Here is a 23,386-nt window from a genome sequence, read left to right as displayed (position 1 = left end):
ATAGTAGCTACAAAAGATAGTTCAACTGAATTAAGAAATAATGGTGTGCAGTGTAGCATATCATATTAGTGTCTCATCAAAGGATATGGGGAAAGATAAATCCCACCAGCCCCTTTATACAATTATGACATAGTTATAATTGAGAACCCTTATGAAAAATTTAAACAAATGTCACATGCCTAGCATTTATGTCTTTAATATTTATGAAACGTTGCGTAATGAATAATTCGTGTCAAAGACGTCTAACCTCAGGTTAACTCTCACGATGACTTTGTGTCAACTTTTATAAAAAGGTTTGCTGAATTAAAATAATTAGCTGAAGTACTATCAGATGGGATTTACTGCTTCATTCATTCTTGCGTCTTACATTTTATGGTTTTAGAAAAAGATGAATTCAAATTCTGTTGAGATCATAATGTAAAATGCATGACACACATTCTCATGTGTGTCATTGGATAAAATGTACATCAGCAGATAACCCTCGCAATATATTGCTTTGTCTGGATGCTAGATGCTGTATGCTTGTTTATAGGCTAACTCAAAGACGTGTCATTTCATCAATCATTTAAGGGCTGCTGGAAAGGTTAATTACACTATTTTGCACACAATTAAGCAAATGGTACAACAACAAGTATAGAGATTGAATCTTTAATACATTCAATGACTAACTGAGTTATTGGCTATTGTAATTGCACATAAAACAGTTTTGGAGATCAGAATAAGGAAAAAGCGTGCTGGACACATTTACTGAGCTCTCAAGGAGTTTTACAGCAGTGTGCTGATGAATATTTATGAGAATTTGCTTTGTCAGGATTTTAGGGTTTGACTGACAGCTCAGCCCAGCATTTGCATTTGCTTGTGGAGCATTTTAATAAGCAACTGCTGCCATCCAAACACAGCAGGTCTTTAGGGTAGGTTATGAGGATGTCCATACACGGACTGTAAGATACATTCCAAAAATATGATTAAAATAAACTAGCAAAACTAAAATATTTTACATCATTGCAGTATTTGTTGTACTGCCCTAAAACATTTGGCACAATAGTAATGAAAATCATTAAGAAAACATAGAAGCCCAGTAAAATAATAAACATTTTAGGAAATATGTTTCATCGTTATTATAAAATGTCACACCTTGACAAGCAGAATATAATTTTATATTTCTTCTTTCACATGGAGGATGGATGACCTGAACATGTTTTTTTGAGATTAACCCAACCATATTAAGACAAGAGTATTATGTTAAAGTGTGTTCATGGCAAATATGACATCTGTTAATACTCAGGCTGGGCTTTGAAGTTTCTTAGGATGGACAACACAGATCATTGGTCATTTGGTTTGTTTAGATACAACTCAACAGATGACAAGAATATGATATACTTTTAAACCCTGTGCATGAAATAGCAAACATAAATAAAAAGAGTCTTAACACAGCTTGTACCTTGTCACAGTTTTATACCATGGCAAAACAGAGGAGAATGAATGAATAGACTGCTATATTTACATTTACATTCACATTTAGTCATTTGGCAGACGCTTTTATCCAAAGCGACTTACAGTGCACTTATTACAGGGACAATCCCCCTGGAGCAACATGGAGTAAAGTGTCTTGCTCAAGGACACACTGGTGGTGGCTGCTGGGATCGAACCAGCAACCTTTGATTTACCAGTTCAGTGGTTTAACCCACTAGACCACCATCTCCATATTTACATTGTTGTGACGAAAAGGGGTTATGAACACATATGTTCATCATTTAGCAAATGCAACATTAAACCATACCTGTCAACTATTATGTACCAAAATCCGGGAGTCCCGTCGTGGGTTCCTGTCGGTCCAGGAGTTTCAAAGGAGAAATAACTGAAATACGAGAGTTTCACGGGAGAAATAACAAAAAGTGACGGTGGCGGGAGATGGGTGTAAAAAACGGGAGATGTTGACAGGAGTGTTGACAGGTATGCACTTATTGTTTCTGAACAAATTCCTACTCATTTTTTTTAACTCATTCTACAGTAGTTTTGTACTAGGGAACTGTATTTCCTTATCTGTTTACTGCAGAATACAGTACTGTAAATGTTTTATTCTGTACCTCTGGGTGCCATTTGAAACAAGTTATTCTATTTTTAATGACTTAATTTGTGTTTTAGTGAATAAACCAAATGTTCGTATTTCATGACACGATAATCATACAAACCATTTTCTCTATTACTGTTGTGTTCAGTTCAAGATTTGAAAATTGACCACTTTCTGTATGAAAGAACACCCCATTAATGTAACTATCCCTAAAAGCCTTGTTTTTGTTCCCCCAAAATATGGTGTCTAATCTGACTCATATCTATAATGGCAGACAATTTTAAGGCAAAGCTAATAATGAGACCTAAGAGAGCCCGTCAAGGGGGAAAAGATGGAAATATAATGGAAATTATATACCACAAAAGCATGAAATAAGTTTGAAAAAACTGTTGTGGTTGCAAACAGTATGTGACAATAGCAAGTAAGTTTGCAGTTCAGGCCTTCAAAACTGCTCACCTCTTCTAAGAGAGAGAAAAGAAAAACACAGAATTAACAAAGGGGATGGATAACACAAAGAAAATTAGTACCATTTGTAAATTATATTATACTGCTATACTTATTATAATTCTAGTCTGAACTGATAAATGTGGATGTTAGGGATAGTGTATCTGAAACACATACAACTTCAGTTTGTCATGTAGCCCTCTCTATACTGCTGCTCGGTTGGCCCGGTGCTTGGATGGTAATTAAAAACGTTAAAATGTTTAGCTGCTCTCTGCCACCTGCAGCCATAATGTCATACAACTGTGAGCTTTAGGGTGCAATTAGAAGTATATTGACTGATGTTGAGGAGATCCTGACAGTGTGATCTATGGATATCATTTGACCCTCACTGAGCAAGGAATACTACGTCGAGCTCCACACGCACTCACACAAACACACACACACACACACACACACACACACACACACCTACACATACAAACACATACACACACAAGCGCATTACTAAAACACTTCACTGCTTATATAACTTCTTAATCAATGAGTGAGATGATAAATGAATGATTGAAATGAAAATTAGTCCATTACCCTCATTATCGTAGTATGTGGGATATTTAACTATATTAGTAGGTCTTCTTCATTTAATGGATTTGGTCCCCTTTCTTCAAAAGATTATTATACAGTGCTGTGGGTAATAGACTATGATTCAGTGACCTTAATCAGTTATATTTGTCACGGAAGCCCACAGACGAGAGCAGACAAGGATTCAACTAAATCTTTATTAAAGAACACAACAGGGAAGACCTACATCGTATAATGACAGGAATAAACTTAGAAGCTAACAAAACAGAGACGGACTATGAGTGCGTTTACATGCACAAAATAAACGGATGTCTATCAAAAATCAGCTTAGAAAGAAACCAAACTTCCGTTTGGAAATTTTACCATTGTGCTGTCAGACATGCAAACATAAACAAAACTGAGAGAAAACCGGAGAAGGCATTTACATGCAGGGCAAAATCTGAGTTATGGGCAAAAAACTACCTCTGCAGAGCAGGTTTTGATTAGGCAAGGCAAGGCAAGTTTATTTATATAGCACATTTCATACACAAGGGCAATTCAAATTGCTTTGCTTTGCCTTGTTTTGAGGGAACCCTTTTTATCTCTAATTGACTTGATCCTAATGATCTGAGAAGTTTGTTTGGTTTATATTCAATAAGCATATCTGAGATGTATTCAGGTCCTAGCCCATTGAGTGATTTATGGACAATTAATAATACTTTGAAGTTGATTCTAAAAGTAACTGGTAACCAGTGTAAGGACCTGAGGATTGGAGAGAAATGCTCAGATTTTTTGATTCTGGTCAGAATCCTTTCAGCAGCGTTCTGCATGAGCTGCAGTTGTCTGATGGTCTTTTTGGGAAGACCTGTAAAGACTCCATTACACTAATCCACCCTGCTGGTGATGTAAGTATGAACTAGTTTCTCTAAATCAAGATTTGAGACAAAACATCTGATTCTGGCTATGTTTCTGAGATGGTAGTACACTGATTTACGTATTACACTGATTTACGTATTGCTTTGACATGACTGTGAAACGTCTTGAGAACGCCCTTGAGAACCAATCAACTCTGACTACTATAGAAAAGGCCAATGAAATTTGGCGAATGAAATTTGCATGCCGGTCTCCGCCCCCGGATGTCCGGTATAAAAGGAAGCCGGCGTGGAGCATTCATTTACCTCTTGTTTTGAAGAGCCTGAGAGCCTCTCACTACTGCAGAAGCATACGATACGTGTTTGTGTCATAAAGGACACAATGTCTCGTTCCCTCGATCAGGGAACTGAGGTTACATACGTAACCAAGACGTTCCCTTTCTGTCGGTCTCTCGGTCTCTCTCGACGTTGTGTCGAGAACGACAGATGGGGTTGCCTATGGAAAACGGCAGAAAGCTGTATCGCGTCACAATCTCAGCGAAGCGACGGTAACAAGCCTGGGCGTGTCAGCTCGAAGCTTTCGTGAAACTGTAACCTTCCAGTGTGGTGGTCGGGGGGTCCCAGAGCTTTCTTGGAGAAAGATGGGTACAGCCCTGACCGGTAACCTTTCACGGACGGGACCTTAGCTCTCTACTGGCGAGAGGCCGTCCGGCTCGGGTTTACACCGGGTGAGCGCAACTCTTAATCAGATAAGCGCTGCAGAGGCCAACTCCTACCCGTGGGGAGGAGTATGGTGGATATAAGTATGGTCTCGTACTTGGAGGAGAACGCATGGAACGTGCGGACTAGGTAGTTAACCAGGAGGTGGAGGTCCACCTGGGGAAGCTCATGGGTTACCATGTGTGGGAATCGTTGCCATGAGGATATATCAGACGGAACAGCCCACGGGGGGGTGTTACTGCGTCCGATAGCACTAGGTCCGGTTAGAGCTATCTATGATAGCTCCTATGGTATCCCGGCCTAAGGGGGAAGGCTGCCCTGCCCAGCCAACCCCCGGGGGTGCTTGCTTAGTGATGGATGGAATGCCTGTTCTTAACCAGTGTCTGGGTAAGAAGGAAGGTTGGTGAGGTACCAGTTTTTTAACCATGTGTTTGGGTAAGAAGAAAGGTAGATAGCACACTGACCCAACCTCTTGGAGGGTGGGAAGGTGCTTTCGCAGGCATACGCCCCCCCGGATGCCAGTCCTACATGTCGCTACGCAGGACGTGGGCTGACACCGGGTTTACGCGAAGGTTGTTAACCCTTGCGAAGGTGTTTGGGCGTAGCCCAACCCGCAGCTCTACAGATGTCTGCTAGAGAGGCGCTTCTGGCCAGTGCCCAGGAGGCTATACCCCGTGTGGAGTGAGTCTTCAGTGGGCATGGAAGATTCTGAGATCGGAATGCCGTCGTAACAGCATCCACGACCCAGTGCGCCAGCCTCTGCTTGGAGACAGCCTTCCCTTCTGCTGTCCTCCAATACAGACAAGGAGCTGGTCAGAGCTACTGAAGCTCTGTGTGCGGTCCAGGACACAACACGGATGGGGTTGGGTCTTCCTCCCCGATGGGGAGCGCCTGCAAGTTAACCACTTGGTCCCGAAAGGGAGTAGTGGGAACTTTGGGCGTGTATCCGGGCCTGGGTCTCAGGATAACGTGAGAGATACCAGGGCCGAATTTAAGGCAATCCGGGGACACAGAGAATGCTCTGAGGTCCCCTACCCTCTTGAGCGCCAACAGGGGGGCCGTCTTACTCAGGTGAGGAAGATCGGAACCTCCGAAGGGCTCTTGAACCCATGTTAGGGTCCAAGAGGGTATGGAGCGGAGATGGGGCGGATTCTGCCCTCTCGCGCTCCTTAGGAACCTGGTGACCAGGTCGTATTGCCCTAGAAACTTTCCATCAACTGAGTCGTGATGAGTGGCGATAGCGACTACATACACTTTCAGTGTGGAGGGGAGATGTTAATCTCCAGTCTCGCAAGAAGGACAACACAATCCTGATCTGGTTCAGTTCGCCTGGGATGTGTGTGGCCCGCAGGGAGCGGATCACCTGCTAAGGAGGAGGCGTCGGGCAATTCGTGTTAGCTGCCGTGAGCGAACGCCACCCTGGCGATGTATGCTACGGCTGTCGTGCTGTTCCGGAGCACCAACACGTGCTGGCCCTGCACTAGAAGCCGGAGCCTTCTCAGCGCAAGCCGCACAGCCCACATCTCTAGGCAATTGCATGCCAGGGCAGACGGGGGCCCGTCCAGCACCCCGCTACTGCGTGCCCGTTGCACACTGCACCCCACCCCTGCAGTGAAACATCCGTCGTCACCACGACGTGCCTCATAACCTGCCCGAGGGGAACCCCGCCCAGAGGAAGGTCATGGAAGACCAAGGGGTTAGGGTGCGTCAGCAGCAGTGCAACATCACGATGCGCCTGCTGTCGGTGTGCCACGCGGTCCTCGGAACTCGACTCTGTAGCCAGTGTTGAAGCGGTCTCATGTGCATCAACCTGAGGGGTATTACCCCTGCGGAGGATGACATGTGTCCCAGGAGCCTCCAGTTCAACACTGACTGGGCGCGTGCTGCGGACAGCTGCGCCGTCATGGTCACAGAGTTTAGTTCCATACCGAGAAAGAGGATGCTCTGCACAGGGGAGAGTTTGCTCTTTTCTCGGTTGACCTGAAATCCCAATCGATCTAGATGCCGGAGCATCAGGTCCCTCTGTGTACACAACAGATCTCGCGAGTGTGCTAAGATAAGCCAGTCATCGAGATAGACAGAGCGAAAGGTGATACTGATATGCCCGCCCCTCGAACGCGAACCGTAGGAACGGCCGCTGTCGAGGGGGATCGAGACATGAAAGTAAGCGTCCTTCAGGTCGATTGACACGAACCAATCCTGACACCTGATAGATGTCAGGATGCGCATCTGCGTGAGCACCCTGAACGCAAGCTGGTGAAGGTGCTTAGTTCAGGGGTGCAACCCACCGTCTTTCTTGGGAACAATGAAGTACATGTCATGACCCACAGAACATCTTGGTTTTGAGGGACTAACTCGATACATGTTTTGCCAGAATGGTGGTGACCTCTATCCGAAGTATGGAGGCGTCCCTACCTCTGACAGAGGGAGAGATGATGCCCCGAAACTTGGGAGAGTCTCTGGCGAACTGGAATGAGTAACCAAGACGGACCGCCCGCATTGGCCAGCGAGACAGTGTGGGCAGCTCTCGAGCTCCCAGGGACTGTGACAGGGTGACCAAGGGGACGGTTTGCTTCATCCCACGGGGGGTGGTTCGTCGGCTGGCGGAGCTAACCATCTGTCGCGGGGGGTCCCAGGAGGGAAGGTTGGCTCCGCCTTTTTTTTACCTGCCTGGCGGGACAACGGCACGCACTGTCGGTTTGAGAGTGGTGACAGCTGTCGTATGTGTACAACCTCACACTTCGCCAGGGTGTGAGGTCGGTTCGCCCAGCACAGTCGAGTGGAGTGTGCGATCGGCTGCAAGTACACCCGGGGAGAACGGAAAAACTCTGTGAGTAAATGGGAGCCAGGCCCTGAAAAGGGCCCGGCTTTGGTGATGAGGCAGGAGTCGTCCCATACCGACCGATCAGAGCCGTGGTTGTGAAGGTTCGGGCCCGATGTTGTACTCCCTGGGGTCTTCCCGTCAGTGTCCCTTCTCGAGAGAAGGTTGCTGACAGGGTAGAGGTTTCCCCCTCGACCTCTGCTACCGGGGTGCTGCCTGTGGGGGCACAGGAACCGGTGCCGATGTCGAAGGGGTCCTGGGTTGCTGGGAAGCAGACGTCACGCAGGATCTCGGAGGCCTCTAGGCGGCCGAGTCGCGGCATGAAAAAATGTGGCTAATTGCCACTGTCTGCTTCACCGTCAAAAATCTGCTGAGTTATGTCCTCGACGGTGTTACTGACCACCCTCCCTGCGAGATGGGTGCATCAAGAAAGCGGACTTCCTTGGTGTCACTCTTCTGCACAAGGTATAGCCGGGGGTGTCACTGCTGGACCACTACCGTGGACATCGTCCGACCCAGGGCCCGTGCCGCCACCTTGGTCGCCTGTAGAGCGCAGTCAGCGGTGGCACGGAGATCCTGCATTATACCTGGGTCGGCCTTACCCTCGTGGAGCTCTCTCAACGCCTTGGCCTGGCGGACCTGCAGGATGGCCATGGCGTAGAGAGAGGAGGCAACCTGGCCCGCGGCATCGAAAGGCTTTCGACACCAGTGATGCCGAAGCCTTACACGCTATGGGTGGTTGCTCCCTCCGATTCTGCGAGCGACATCTCAGCTACGTCACACATTGTTTCCGAGTGTGTGCGTTAGGATCCGGACGGTATGCCACCGCCGGTTGGGGAACGTTTAGAAGAGCGAATCGAGGTGCGAAATTCCCGTGAGCACTTGGCTGGCGGGTTTATGTTCGCAGAGTTCCCCATATCACTAACGCTGCTAACGTGGGTGGTCATCGGGGCCGTAGCCACAGATGTCACAGCCCAGGTAGCAGACGAAATGGTGGCTGGACGCCCAGACACCTAATGCAGCGATCGTATCCATCCCCCTCTTCGATGAGGGTGTCGCACCCAAGAGAACAGCGGGACATGCCGCGCTGGAGAATGCTCAGTCAGTCCTGAAAAGATTTAGAAAAATTCTCTAACACCTCCGGAACTGCCAAGACGCCCAGGGGAGACCGACAGAAAGGGAACTAAGGTCAGACTCTAAAATTACACCAAGATTTTTGACCTTACACTGTATCTCTAGACCTCTTAAGGCAAGCAATTTGTTTACCTTGTTAATTTCATCCTTGTTAGTTTCATCCTTGTTACCAAAATCAATGACAGTTATGTTTTTATTTAACTGAAGGACGTTTTGACACATCCAGGTGTTAACTTCATCAATGCACTGGCAGAGAGAGTCAATAGGCCCGTAGTCATTGGGTGAGAGGGCTAGGTAGATCAGAGTGTCATCTGCATAGCTGTGGTTGGCAATTTGGTACTTTTTCATTATTTGGCCAAGTTGGAGCATATACAAATTGAAGAGGAGCGGAGCAAGAATTGAGCCCGGTGGAACACCACAAGTCATGGGTGTCCAGTCAGATTTATGGTTGCCTATGTTCACATAGTAAACTCTCCCTTTAAGGTATGACCCGAAGCATTTACGTACCAACCCAGAAAGCCCTACCCAGTTTTCCAGCCTATTTAGGTGTATGGTGTGATCTACCGTGTCAAATGCAGCACTGTTCCATCATTCACAGTAATAGCAGTGGCACGTATTGTTAATATATGAAGACTTGATTGGTAAAAAACATGTTTTTGAAGTTTGCATTCCAAGTAATATCAATCAAACTGCAGCTGGGTTGTTTTGATTAAGTAATAACAACACGATAAAACACAATGAAAAACGTTATCTGGTTTTGTAGATTATCTCATATATTCATATATTGGTTTTGATGATATTAAAAAAAACATTTGCACACCAGTTGCAAAGTAGTTGTAGTTGGTTAATGGGATTAGATTAAAAGGTTACACTGAGGTTTTTTGTAATTCCTGTACATACAATATTTATAATAACATGGCTGTCCACATTTGAACATTAGCAAAAAACATTGTTACTTATTTTACACGTGAAAAAAATGTCTAAAAATCGCACTGTTGTGTCAGTAGTAATATCTTGGTCACATCTCACAGTGAATTGAGAGTTTGACACTTGCATTAGGCACTCCTCTTGTGGTTTCTAATTGGCTGAGAATAAGAGTCAGAAAGGCAAGAGTGTATGTGTTTGTCTAATTCACTTCCTTTCTGCCCTCTATTATGACCCAAACTAACAAGTACCCATGGACCTCTTCCGGCAGTGTATTCAATGCAGGGCTCTCAAGTCTCACGCATTGGGCATGAGACACACGCATGTCAACATGTTCACACGCTCACACACCACACCTTGTATTTCTCACGCTGAGAAATTTCCAGGATAACGCCCACCAAGTTGCGCTGAGGAATCAAGCGAGTTCCCCTAGAGTTCAAAAGGGCCTGCCACGCACCAGCTAATCAAATAAAAAAATACAGCTACCGAAGAGCCAATCAGAAAATAGCATTGCTGTATCCGGGTAGGATTTATATATATATACATATTAATAGCCTACTTTGCACTGTCTGGATAAAATAAAATTAAAAAGCTTAGGCCAAACCTTTGGTTATTATATTTTATCCATTTGTGTTTTTCTCTGGAAAGACTTATTTTCAAAGATGTCAGGGAAGAGGCAAATGAGCATTCTTTCATGCTTCGCTTTGAAGGATTAGCTCCCTAAAAAGGTGGCCAGGTCAGAGGAGAAGACTGTGGAGAAGGCAGTAGTGGAGGCAGTGGAGGAGAGGGTGTCAGAAGAGGATGAGTCCGTGGAAGAGACTGTGGAGGACACCATAGAGGAGATAGTGGAGAACCCACTGGAAACAGAGAAAAAGAGAAAAAGAAAAAGAGAAGGATTGAGCAGCCACATATAGATGTATCTTTAAGGAGTTGTCAACCCGATGGCCATGCATCACAATGGGAGCCACCAACCCCTGTGCTCGAAACCTGCTACCAACATCTACAGTTGTGTTCAAAATTATTCAACCCCCAATGCTGTAAATGGTTTTAGGGAATTCAGTGTACATTTGTAATTGTATTCAGAATGAAATCCTACAAGGACTTCTTAAAGAACCATATGCAACTAAAATGACATCAATTAGTTTTGTAATACAGTAGTAAATGTTTCTTTTGTGAATTCTTCATTGACATAATTATTCAACCCCTTAAAGACTACCACTCTGAAGAACAGAGGTTCAATGAAGTGTTTTCAATCAGGTATTGAAAACACCTGTGGATATCAGGGAGCAGCAATAAAGCCTAATAAGCAACAATTAGGCAGCTTTAAAATGACTGTGATACTCAGTTCCTTCTAGACATTTACTGGTGTGGTTACAAACATGGTGAGGTCAAGAGAATGGTCCAGGAAGACAAGAGAACAGGTGATTGACTCTTCACAGGAAGGGCAATGGCTATAAGAAGATTGCAAAGATGTTAAACATACCAAGAGACACCATAGGAAGCATCATTCGCAAATTCAAGGCAAAGGGCAATGTTGAAACGCTACCTGGTCGTGGCAGAAAGAAGATGCTGACTTCGACTGCTGTGCGCTACCTGAAGCGTAGAGTGGAGAAAAGTCCCCGTGTGACTGCTGAGGAACTGAGAAAAGATTTGTCAGATGTGGGTACTGAAGTTTCTGCTCAGACAATACGGCGCACCCTGCGTAATGAAGGCCTCCATGCCAGAACTCCCAGGCGCACTCCCTTGCTGTCCCCAAAGAATAAGAAGAGTCGACTGCAGTATGCCAAAAGTCATGTGGACAAACCACAGAAGTTTTGGGATAGTGTTCTGTGGACTGATGAAACAAAATTAGAACTGTTTGGGCCCATGGATCAACGCTATGTTTGGAGGAGGAAGAACAAGGCCTATGAAGAAAAGAACACCTTGCCTACTGTGAAATATGGCGGGGGGTCAATCATGCTTTGGGGCTGTTTTGCTTCTGCAGGTACTGGGAAGCTTCAGAGTGTGCAAGGTACCATGAATTCTCTTCAGTACCAGGAGATATTGGATGACAATGTGATGCAGTCCGTCACAAACCTGAGGCTTGGAAGACGTTGGACCTTTCAACAGGACAATGATCCCAAGCATACCTCCAAGTCCACTAGAGCATGGTTGCAGATTAAAGGCTGGAACATTTTGAAGTGGCCATCGCAGTCACCAGACTTAAATCCGATTGAGAACCTCTGGTGGGACTTAAAGAAAGCAGTTGCAGTGCGCAAGCCTAAGAATGTGACTGAACTGGAGGCTTTTGCCCATGATGAATGGGCGAAGATACCCGTAGATCGCTGCAAGACACTTGTGTCAAGCTATGCTTCACGTTTAAAAGCTGTTATAACTGTAAAAGGATGTTGTACTAAGTACTAAGATTGAATGTCACTTGGGGGTTGAATAAAACTGATAATATTGTGAGCTCAGAAAAGACATTTGTGGTTATTTCATTATAAATGTTATGTTATATTTGTCTGACCTACACATGCCTCTTTGATTTAATTGTAAGCAGGATGACTGAATGATCATAATCAATGTCAAACCGACCAAAACCGCCCAAATTTCAGTGGGGGTTGAATAATTTTGAACACAACTGTACTATAAACAACATTAACCATTATCTCTCTCTCTCTCTTTCTCTCACACTCACACACACACACACACAAACCTGCACTAAGAAATGCTGAATTAAATAAATAATATATATATTTGTACAAATTTATGTGTCACATTTCCACATCAGACCCCCGTCCCCACCCAACCCCCTCCGCCAAAAACTCACTCTGAACTCTGAACTCCGACACTATGAAGTTTAAAAGCCCTGACAATACACACATTGAGCAGGATGTATCACTTACATGTCTGCAACAGAATTATTCTCTAACTTTCTTGAGGTACTTCCCAGCAAGTTAGCAGACTGAAATGCTAATATATTAATCTCAAACCACCCCTCTGACATTCCCTAAGGTTCACCAAACTAAATCATCTGCACATTACATGAATATTTAGAGGTCTGCACTGCAGTTCCATGACCTTTATAAAAGCCGCACTGGTAAAAACGCTTAGGTTTTTTATTGAATGGGCTGGTTTATAAATAACATTATAAATAGTTGACATTATTTTGTTTTGCATCACTTTAATATCACTAAACATCTCTTTAATTGTAAGAATTGTAAGATCACCGAGCAAATACTTGGAATTTATAAATACACTATATATAAAAAAATAAAATTATTTGCCAAATGCGGCATTTTTCGACATGTTTGCCGTCTCCTCCACATTGCCACTTTCATCACTGGAACTTTTTGCCTGCGTCATTTGCCAGAGCATAAACTCACGTTCACGTGCAGCCGAGGTATAATGGAAGTTAGACATTCGCGCTAATAATCTTGTCTATATGGATTTTTCTTTTAAACAAACACATCAAGTCGCTTTAGAAGATCTTCATTAACCCCATGGAGCCGTGTCGAGCAGTTCTTTGACCGATGGATGCAATTTTTGGAGTTTCAAAATCCCATTCTAACGTTTGGAAAAAAATAATATGTAGTAACGGAACGTTATATGAAGTTTGACTGCATTATTCTTAAAAGTCATATACAAATAGGATGCATTGAGGGTGAGTAAAACATGGGGAATTTTGTTTCTTGGATGAAATATCCCTTTTTTGCAACCTTTAGAAATGCTATTGTTAAAATATACTCCTGCCTTCAATGAATATGGCAGTGTTCTATCATGTTTCTGTTGCTACCACATTTCTCATGAACTATTGCCTTACGATTATACTATTACTTCTCTTATGTGGATTATTACCTCACAGCTCGTTGGAATGCTTGATTCAGATTGGCCAGACGCGACATTTGCAGGTTAGTTATTCCCAGATAACAACCGCTCAAAACGAATAACACACTTACCCGGATGCAGCAAATCATTTTCATAGTTTTTTTGACAAATAAAATAAAATAATGTCTTTTGATGACATATATGACATTATATTTCATCATTATTTGTGCCTGTTCGTACATTTGAATGTCATTTCTTACCTTACAACCGAAAGCAAATGGCTTTTCCTCACCGATAGTAAGCATTCGATAAAAATTAGCTAATAAAATATCTAAAAATTACATTTAATGTCCAGTTATTTTCCTAATGTTACAATAGTGTAATAAGCGGGATAATGTACAAGCATCCGGCTGTTATCGCGAAATAAGCTTATTTCTGCGACAACAACTGGCTGCCTGAACATTCTCCCTTACTTATTATGTTGCTTTTTGTTCTTGAATGAAATGTTTCTCAGTGTGTCGCGCAAGTTTTAGCTACCTGTGCAGCTCAGTCTGACAGTTGGTTTATTATGATGTATCACCACCGAGTGGCATAATGTTCTGATGCAGTGAAAGGTGTACTGACCCAAGTCCTGAAGTCTCAGCCACCTGCTGTGACAGAATAAGCCCAAAATAGGCCTGCTTTTTTAGTAAAATTGTCACATCTTCCAATTTAATCCTTGGACTGTTTGGCAGTTTATGCCAAGACATGCCATGTGTTCATCTCTGGCCAAGATGACAGCAGAACTGTGAGCTATTTTTCATTGGTGTTAAACAACAGATAATACAGTATATGCAAAAATAAAATACTTGCCTTGGTTCCTCAGCCCTGATCTTTGCAAGTCAACAAGTGTTGACAACTTCTAACAAATCTATGCATTTGTTGAAATAGTGGAGTGCATGTTTAAAACAGTTTTCTATCCAGTTAGATGAAACTTCAATCCCCAAATGCTTATAAAACAGACCTCTGGCTCAATTAATGCCTGAGAAAAGAAATTGCCTGTCACAGAGGTTTGAGCACTGCCATGTTGCCACGGTTCTTATGACCTTGTAAAAATGAAACATTTGGACTCGTTTTTACATTTTAGATTGAAACCGAACAGAGCTGGGTAACTTGTGGCAGTAACATCTCTGGAGATTAAGTTAAAAGTCAAAACAACCACGTATTGTGCTGACATATCACCTTCAAAACATAATGGATCTGGGATATGATGCCAGGCAGCCCGAATCGCTCATGCTCACTGATCCGGAGTTGATGTTAATGAGAAATCTCAGGAACTTTTTGAAAATCTTCCAAGACTGATTTTTTCCTTCTTCTCTTGTGTATTGCAGAATAAGGTGTTGAACATTGATGGAGTGAGGGTTAAACTACAGGTAAGAATCATTTCTCTAGTGCAACTTTTTCATAATTCTAAGATGTATAAAACAACATGTATTATCACCAGCCTGTGTTTTTCACAGTTTTTGCGGTGAAATATAATTTCCTGGATCACCAAAGCAGCATAAACCAACCTGTACCAGTATGAAACAATTATTTTTTAGCAAGGCTTAAAATCAAAATCTCATACAAACACATTTCACATTGCACTTAGTTGTGGGAACAAATTATTGGAATTCATTGATTCTAGTTTCAGTTCCGTCTTACGATTTTGGTATCTTAATGACTCCTTTAATAAGTGCTTTAGTCCTTTTGAGGAAGCAGGAGTGGACAAGTTGAGAGGAATTCTTATTTAATTCACTATATTGCTTCAGCATGAGTTCATTTCCGATTCAGCAGAATAGTAATTATCTAGCAAATCGGGCATAGTTTATTCTATATTTCATTAGAAGGAACCAAAAAAAGGGGTCATAACCTGTTGTGACGGGGTAAGAGACACGGCAGACACAGAGCAACGGTGCAAGCAACCCCAGCGGGGAATTTATTAAACAACTTAAAATATACTGTCCCACAAGGTAACATCCTGGGTGCTCTTAAATCATAATTGGCCAGTCCGTGCTCGTGTATGAAGGTCCTCGTCCCTGCTTCCCTCGCTGTCCTTCCGTTTTCCATTCCGGGGCGAATGGTGACAGCGGTGTTGTCTCTCGACCCAGGACCTCGAGTGATCTTCGCACGCGGCCTTTATGCCCAGCAGCTAATCCAGCGCAGGTGTAGCGCAATCAGCGCTAGCTGCCGGGCTGTTGCCCAGGTGACGCTGATCCCAGGTCAGCTCCGCGTCACACCTGTTCAGATTTAATTCTTATATCAACTTTATTGCCTTAATATCTTCGTAGCATCTTAAGTACCTTAGTTTGTCACCAATGATTCCGTTTTTCAGTGAACCCACATCACAACGTGCCTAAAACCTGAAAGATGCAGCAATTTGTACCTGGAGGAACATATTTGAGGTTATGAAGAAATGTAGACAGAAGTACTGTATGTTCAATGAGCCTGTAAATGTTACTATAGGTTTATCTTGATAAATATTCAAGCACAGGTTGGAAAAATGTTATTGCATGTAGAAAACAGAGAAAACGGGTCGCACTCAACACACTAAACCGAATGCCAAGAAAATCATTCAGTTCCATTATTTTATTATTATTTTAATATGAATAAGGCCGCTCTATTCCCAACACTGAGAATATAGAAATTTATTAACTCATCATTTTCTGTGGTGATATTTTACATCTACTAAGGCGTTTGGTAATGATACCTTCTGTCAGCATTATTACAACAAACCCTTGAGTGATTAGGTGATTTAACATCATTTCTACCTTGTCCAATCATCTTTGCTATTTTAAGTAAGGTGATTCATTTGGATGTTCCCCTGTTGCTCTGCTGTCTCCAGTTAATATTGACGTAGTAAACAATAAATGCCCATCTTGAGGATGAGCTCTTATGGGAGTTTAACAAGGCTGTCATTAATCTTTTATGCTCCATTAGCCACATGCCACGCACTAGTGAGGAAATACACATAGATGTCACCACATGTTTTATTTAACCAGCCAGCTTCAATCACCTAATCACCTATTTTGCGAATAGTGCAAAATGTTTTTTAAGGTTGTTAGCATAATTATTATTGACTGGGTTTATGAGAGAGTAAATGGCTAAATTCATGTATTTTAAAGTTTCTTGATAGGGATAATAAAAAATGGACCAAAATCTCAGAACAAGTACAGTACTCCTCTTATATGTGTTGATTGTGTCTCTGTGCACTGTAAAAAACAACATGTAGAATCTACTCAATAAGATTGAGGTAACAATTTCCACTGTTAGAGTTCATTCTTTCCTTTATTTTTGAGTTAAGAGTATTGAAATTTATGAGCTATGACACAGTAAAAGAAATTGGGTAAAGTCTACCTAGTACATTATATGACTTATTTGCTGAAAACCTGCTACAGATCTGCAGTGATATCTTTTGTATGATATCTCCTTACCTTTGGTAATGTCACGCTGCCCTGTTCATCAGCATTCGTGTCTGTACTCTTACTTTCCTCTGTGTGAAACATCACCCTGTCCGACAGGTCTCTGTGTGTGGTGACAGGGTGCTTTTATCAGGACGTGCTCTGTGTGATAGTTCTTGACCTTAGCCGTAAATCAGCATTCTCGTCTTCTGCCTCACACCATTATCACAAAATAAAAGCTTCTACCCTTCCACATCACTAATAGTGTAATCTCGCTCAATAGTCACATCTGATCTAAGAGCTTTTTGTGTTTGATGGATGAATGAATGAGGCAGCTAAAGAAATGGGTCTATTTGCCTCTTTCTATTCTTTGTAGATTTGGGACACAGCGGGACAAGAGAGATTCAGGAGTGTGACGCATGCCTACTACCGAGACGCACATGGTGAGTTACATTCTACTATATGAAGACAGGATTTGTGTAGGAATTGTAAAATGATTAATAGTCTCAGACCCAGAAAATGGTGTCCCAGTGTTTCTCTGTAGAGTGTTCAAGTCAACCCCCTGCTGTGGCATATTTAATGCTTTTATTAATAGATTATTCAACTCAGTCCTTCTGTTCTGTTTCACTGTTGGTTTTAACACTCAATGATGTTCTTTAGAAACTTACAGCATTTAGGTTATATATTTGATCAGAATACACCGTTTTACAGTTTTTAAGCATGTGTTGATATTCCTAAACATTCTGGAAAGGAAATATTATGGAAAAATCATTTTATTTGTTTTAAAATAGTTTTTCCAGTTGTATACATTTTTGGATTTTAAGAATTAAAAATGATGCATTAGCTAGATTAATATAGCGTTAAAAAATGTGACTGATGTCATTAAAGTCCGATTAAAGTGACAATGTGTTTTCAGAGTTTGTCAAACAACAGAAAAGTGTGTTATTAACCACCCAGCAAAATTTTAATGAAGAAAGAACATCCAAGTAAATAAAATAAGTTATAAAAATCTTGGAAAAACAAGCACGGTGGGGGCGTGCCCGCTGTTGGCGCTGAAGCCACGCCCACTTGAAGCGCTCATCCTGAATCCCCAACTCTTTAGGCTATATGTGAATTATGTGAATTCGTTTTATGTGAGGATTTGAATTTAAACACGCGCGACATTCATCAATAGAAATTCACGAGCAGGTTAAAAGCTACGCGTATTTCGTGAGCTGTCCGGGAAAGGGCTCTGAGCTGTCATTGGTTGGCTGTGAAAAGGTGCTGGATAGGACAAAAGACGTTCTGTGCTGCAGAAAAAGACGCAGGCGTTTTAAAAAAGAGATCAGGACTTTTTTTTGAAAACACGGTTTACTCCATAGGATTATAATTTAATTAACATGCTAGCAGCTTCAAAAAAGAACTCAAGTGTGAACACAGACAGTTTTGTCTATTTGCAGTGGTTCTCTCTTGAGCTGATAAGGTAGGTGAGGGAATTACTAATAGCTAACCAGCCCTGTGAATTATCTGCTCCTGCTCGTCTCAAAATTTGTTAAATTATCATCATTCACTGAAACACGTCACGATAAGCGCAGTGATCCTCCTTCCATTCGCATCTGCGATACCGTTTGCTTGTTATTTGGCGTGAGATTTGTTAGTTGGGCAGAGTGAGAGCGTGTGCGAAAAGTTTACAACCCTGAGCTCGTGATTGAGCAGGCACCTGACGCTTGGTGCTCTAGTGATAATGGAGGGGTCATGCATGCATGCTCGGACAATCCATTTCGTCATTAATCCCCTGTTTTATCCCCGCCAAAAAAACGGAACAAGAGAATCGGTGAAAAACTGTTTAACGGTTTGACTCCACAATTCAGAACTACTGCACATACTTATGAGTCTTTGTAATGTGTTTCAGCAATACATTTCTAACATCTATAATGTGTTTAGAAACAATTCTCAGAATTCTCTTTACCTGAACTTGAATTGCGATAGCCCTCTATAATAAAGTGCTGGGTTGTTTTTCGACCCATGCTGGATAAATATTGGACAGATAACACTGCTGGGTTAAAGTTACCCAATGCTGGGTTATGTTTTAGATAAAACACACCAGTTCTAACTCGTTTGTGATTTTTAAACTTTTTATTGTTAGCGTTTGCTAACAAGTTGCTAAATGCGACTACTTCCTTTGGCGGGAACGTTAGACGTCATCACAAATCTCACAAACAATGCAACATGGGCAGAAATGTCAAAAATCATTGTTGGGGTTTCTTTTACGGAGTAATTACTTATCAGGGGATATGTACTTATCAAGTTTGAGAAAGTTTGGTGCTGGTGATGTTAATATCGAGCGACCATTGTATTTAGGCTTCAAAAACAGCAAATATTTTGTTAATTTGTAAAGATTATCTTGATAGACAAAACGTGCAAAGATCATGAACATTTATTAATCACAGATCTTATTTTCTGCGGCGTTCCAAAAGTCTACGGCCAAAAGTCAGCTTATACTTTTGGTCGAGGAATCCAGCACGGCGCTTACTTTTGGGTTAGCCTACACAAATATGTCTTCTCTGAGCCACTCTATTGCATTTTCCAAACCCATAATCCAGTGCATGGTTTGGAAACCATCACGAAGAGACCCCTCTGTAACAAAAGCAGATTTAGAGAAGAAATAATGGACATTTATTTTAGTAACATAATGTGGTTCTAGGAGGGCTAATCTTTCTCTTTGGAATAATGGAATTATAATATGTCAAAATAATAAAATGTTCTAAAACATTATGGCAAGCAGCAACCAATTTTAGAAATTTGTCGTAACACCAAGAACCCATACCAGACCAGGACATGTTTTAGTTATTCAAGCACGTATTGTAACAAACATACAGTATACGTGTCCTGGGAGAGATGCAAGACTGAATTTCAATTATCTAAGCAAGCTTTTATGCTCGCACTTGAGCTGTACAAATCTATCTTGAACAAAAAGTCCTTTTGTGCTGTAGTGAACGATGAGTGGTTTGAAGTACCAACTGTATCTCATTCTGTATCTTCTTGTAGCACGCTTGTCAGAATAGAAGATTATGTTTATCTTGCTCTTCAAAGCACAAGGCAGTGGTACAGTATTGTTTCAATGTTTTTAAAGATAGTGATCATGCTTGTATTTGTTTATTTAAGCAAGTGTTTTCAATGTGACCAACCCTCCCACCGAAACATTTAAACACACATGATCAACAACATGAGCAGCATGACATTTGAAATGATGTTCAATTTCTCCTTTCCCATACTCCCGACCTCAATATGCCTTAAGCAATTCTTAAGCAATATGCGCAATGCTGAGTGATTGACATTTATATTGACGCAAAGTCAAAAATCTGTCATTGGTCACATATAACCTGTCAGTGGCACACCAACTGTGCGCAAAGAGATCAACAAATGAAATCCCAGAAGTCACTTCTGATGTTAGGATTGCACGCTGAAGCTCATATTGCTCTTCATCATGCTGTGGATGCTTGTGAGGTTTAATAAACCAACGCGAGAAGAGAGACGCTACTGTACTCATGACGCCCACAGAGAGCCTCACCCATCTGTGCCATGCTTGTGTGCCATCCAGCTCACAGAGAGACATGGCATAGACATGCTAAACGTATCAAATTCATTTGTTTTTCCCAAAATATTCTACTATTCAGCTTTTTAGTTAAAACCGTTGACACAGTTAGAATAGCTTTTACAGGAGTTGTATCAAAAAAAATATTTCTGGATGTGACATTTATGATTTATGAGGATTATTCATTTTATTTACATTATCCGCATGCTTTAATTTCACGCTGTCTTGTTTACCTAATTTGATAGTTCTTCAACCACATAATAAGAAAATATAAAATTCATATCAACGATTAAATGGGTTTTCGACCTTGGGGATCAAAAGTGCGGTGGTGTGTGGGTAGTTTTGGATGAGCGTGTGAGTTGTTTTCTAGGGGCTGATCTTATTCACTCTCTCTCTCCTACCTTTCTAGGTCAATAATAAATGATAGTATTTTGGGAAGGGTTTTGAGAACATGATAAAAATGGGCCTTAGAAATGGTTTTGACATAATGATTGTTAATTGCAGCCATTATTTGAAGTGCCATTCACAATGTGTCATTCTAGCTGGCTCTGAAAAGGCACTTTGTGACGACTCTTTGTTCCTCTGCTCCATTTTTGCTGTTTATACAGCCTAATACGCCCAGAATTAAAGCAGCGTTTATTTCTTTTGTTCCAGCTTTGGCATATGCTATGCTGACATATAAGGGAGGAACACGCATCACATCTTATATGGAGACATGAAGTGGCTGATATTCCCGCCTACTTAATTAGTCACACAACAGATGACAAAACATTGGAGCTTAAAAAGTAGAACGTTAAAAAAACTAGTATGCTGCCTATCTTGACTGTGGTTGACTGTGTCTCAATCACATCCCGAGGTTGTGAATCAGTATGGGCACTGGTAAGGACCCTAAGATCACCACGCATTAAGACTCTGTTCACTTATTTTCCTGTGACATGACTGCTTAAGCGCCATACTTTACAAAAAATTTTTTTATCAATATCTGGCAAAAAAATTCTCTGAAATTTTATTTTTTAGCTACTCGTTGAAGTACATATGAGAAACACTAATTATTCTGTTCCCAGACTGTCTAGAAATGTGTATTTAAACATCAAATAATAGAAATATTCTTAAGTTTATTTTCATCAACTGAGGTCGCAAGTTCCGTCTCTACAGCATAGTTTAATGATTCAAATTTCATGATTTACCGAAACCAATCGCAAGCAGCATCGCAAAGTTGTGTGGTTGGAACTACAGGTCTAGAGCTGTGGTTATAAGCATAGTTCCTTATTATTACAACTTGTAGACTTACTGTACATGCATCATATATTTGAGCAAAGCAATTAAGCAACATGCAGTGCATTCTATATCCATCATTCTAAATATAAAAAAAATACATTTTACAGCTTTAAGTTTGGAATGAATATATAAGCGCTGTTTTTTTTCAGTGCGTATGAGACTGAGGCAACGTGGAACAACAATCCCTTGGGTGGAGTGACGTTGGATTAAATACATGAAATAAAACAACAATATGATTTCAGATACAGCATAAATTATTTAATAACAAATTAATAATAAGACGATATTACTCAACCACCTATGTGACGTCATCAACTACTGTATATTGTTGAACCAACGTGGGTAAAACGACAGATGAGCCACAAAGTTCCTCTGTTCTCTGGAAACAGATTGTCTATGGTGTTTAACCAGCAAGTTATGTTGCTGTTTGGGAAACGCCGCCCGCTGAAGTCCCCTGACTAGTGAACAAGGGAGCTGATTGAGACACCTTGCATTTTTAGACAACAAGTAGGAATGTGCTCAGACGGTTGAGTTGAATATTTTTCAGTGCTTATACTGTAATGAAAGACAGTATTGCCCAAACAACTGAGAGATGCAGGTCAAACATTGACAACCAAAAGGGACAACACTTCGGGCTATACATTTCAAGTTACATCCACAAATATGTGACCCTGGATCACAAAACCAGTCTTAAGTAGCACGGGAACATTTTTGTAAAAGACAAAAATACATTGTATGGGTCAAATCGATACATTTTTCTTTTATGCCAAAAATCATTAGAATATAAAGTAAAGGGAATTTTCTCTGCTCCCACAGATTCCAGAGTTTTAAACTGTTTTATCTCCGCCAGATATTATCTTATCCTAACAACACATATATCCATAGAAAGCTACATTTTTCAGATGATGTAAAAATCTCAATTTCGAAAAATTGACCCATAAAACTAGTTTGTTGTCCAGGGTTTACACATGATAAAAGCATATCCTACCAGATATAAGAAGAGACACCCTGCATGCAAAGTCTTTAGAAAAGAACAGTTTATCGTCAAATGTTCTGTCCTGTCATTGGTAGTTCAATGTAAGAATAAATCATCGTGACACATTACATGGAGAGAAAAAAGATTGTGTACCTTTTCATAATCAAACTTCAAAAACTTCTCCAACCTTGAAATACCTTTCCTAGTTAATTTGTTTGGCATTTCAACCCCTCTCTCTTCTCTCTGGTATATAATGCTTACTTTTTCACAATCCAAATACCAATGGATAAATTAAACTTTTTCTTTGGCATTGAATAGACTATTTCACTCAGAAATGCACCAGATTATTAAAGCAAACTAGGTCTGTTAACAGAATTTCATATTAACATTAAAACCTCTTTGTGCATAACAATGAATGCCAAGAATAATCATCATTATGCAATTACAATGTACTGTATAAATTGAAACCCTTTCAGTCAACTCCACTGCTGCAAAATCTCCTGTTGTTGCCACACTGTAATAAAAAGTGTATGGCGTTTATTTTTACCCAAAAGTCGCGCGCAAGGAATCCACGCGCGCACGCACGTGCGATGCAAATGCGCATAATGATATACACGCGTGAAAAATGTGTTTTTACTACAGATTTTATTGATTTACTAATGTAGCTAATAATTGTATAATAAAGAAGAACTTTTTATTTCCCATAAACCTATCCGCTATCACGTTACTCAGCAGCGCCAAGCGCAAACACGCAGACGCTGCTGCAGCCATCGTGTGGAGATTTT

General features: G+C 41.5%; 1 protein-coding gene across 2 annotated transcripts in view; it reads left to right on the top strand.

The window, feature by feature from the left end:
* LOC130438860 (ras-related protein Rab-26) overlaps nt 1–23,386 on the top strand; it is a 100,543-nt gene that overhangs the window by 32,124 nt on the left and 45,033 nt on the right. For both annotated transcript variants that reach the window (XM_056771092.1, XM_056771091.1), the window contains 2 exons: nt 14,725–14,766; nt 17,150–17,216. In XM_056771092.1, coding sequence (XP_056627070.1) covers nt 14,725–14,766; nt 17,150–17,216 — 109 coding nt within the window. The remainder of the gene's footprint in view (nt 1–14,724; nt 14,767–17,149; nt 17,217–23,386) is intronic.

The sequence above is a fragment of the Triplophysa dalaica genome, chromosome 17 (genome assembly GCF_015846415.1).
Source record: "Triplophysa dalaica isolate WHDGS20190420 chromosome 17, ASM1584641v1, whole genome shotgun sequence".
In the NCBI taxonomy this organism is placed as follows: domain Eukaryota; kingdom Metazoa; phylum Chordata; class Actinopteri; order Cypriniformes; family Nemacheilidae; genus Triplophysa; species Triplophysa dalaica.
The sequence above is the reverse complement of the archived record's forward strand: the minus strand, read 5'-3'. Positions and strand labels throughout refer to the sequence as shown.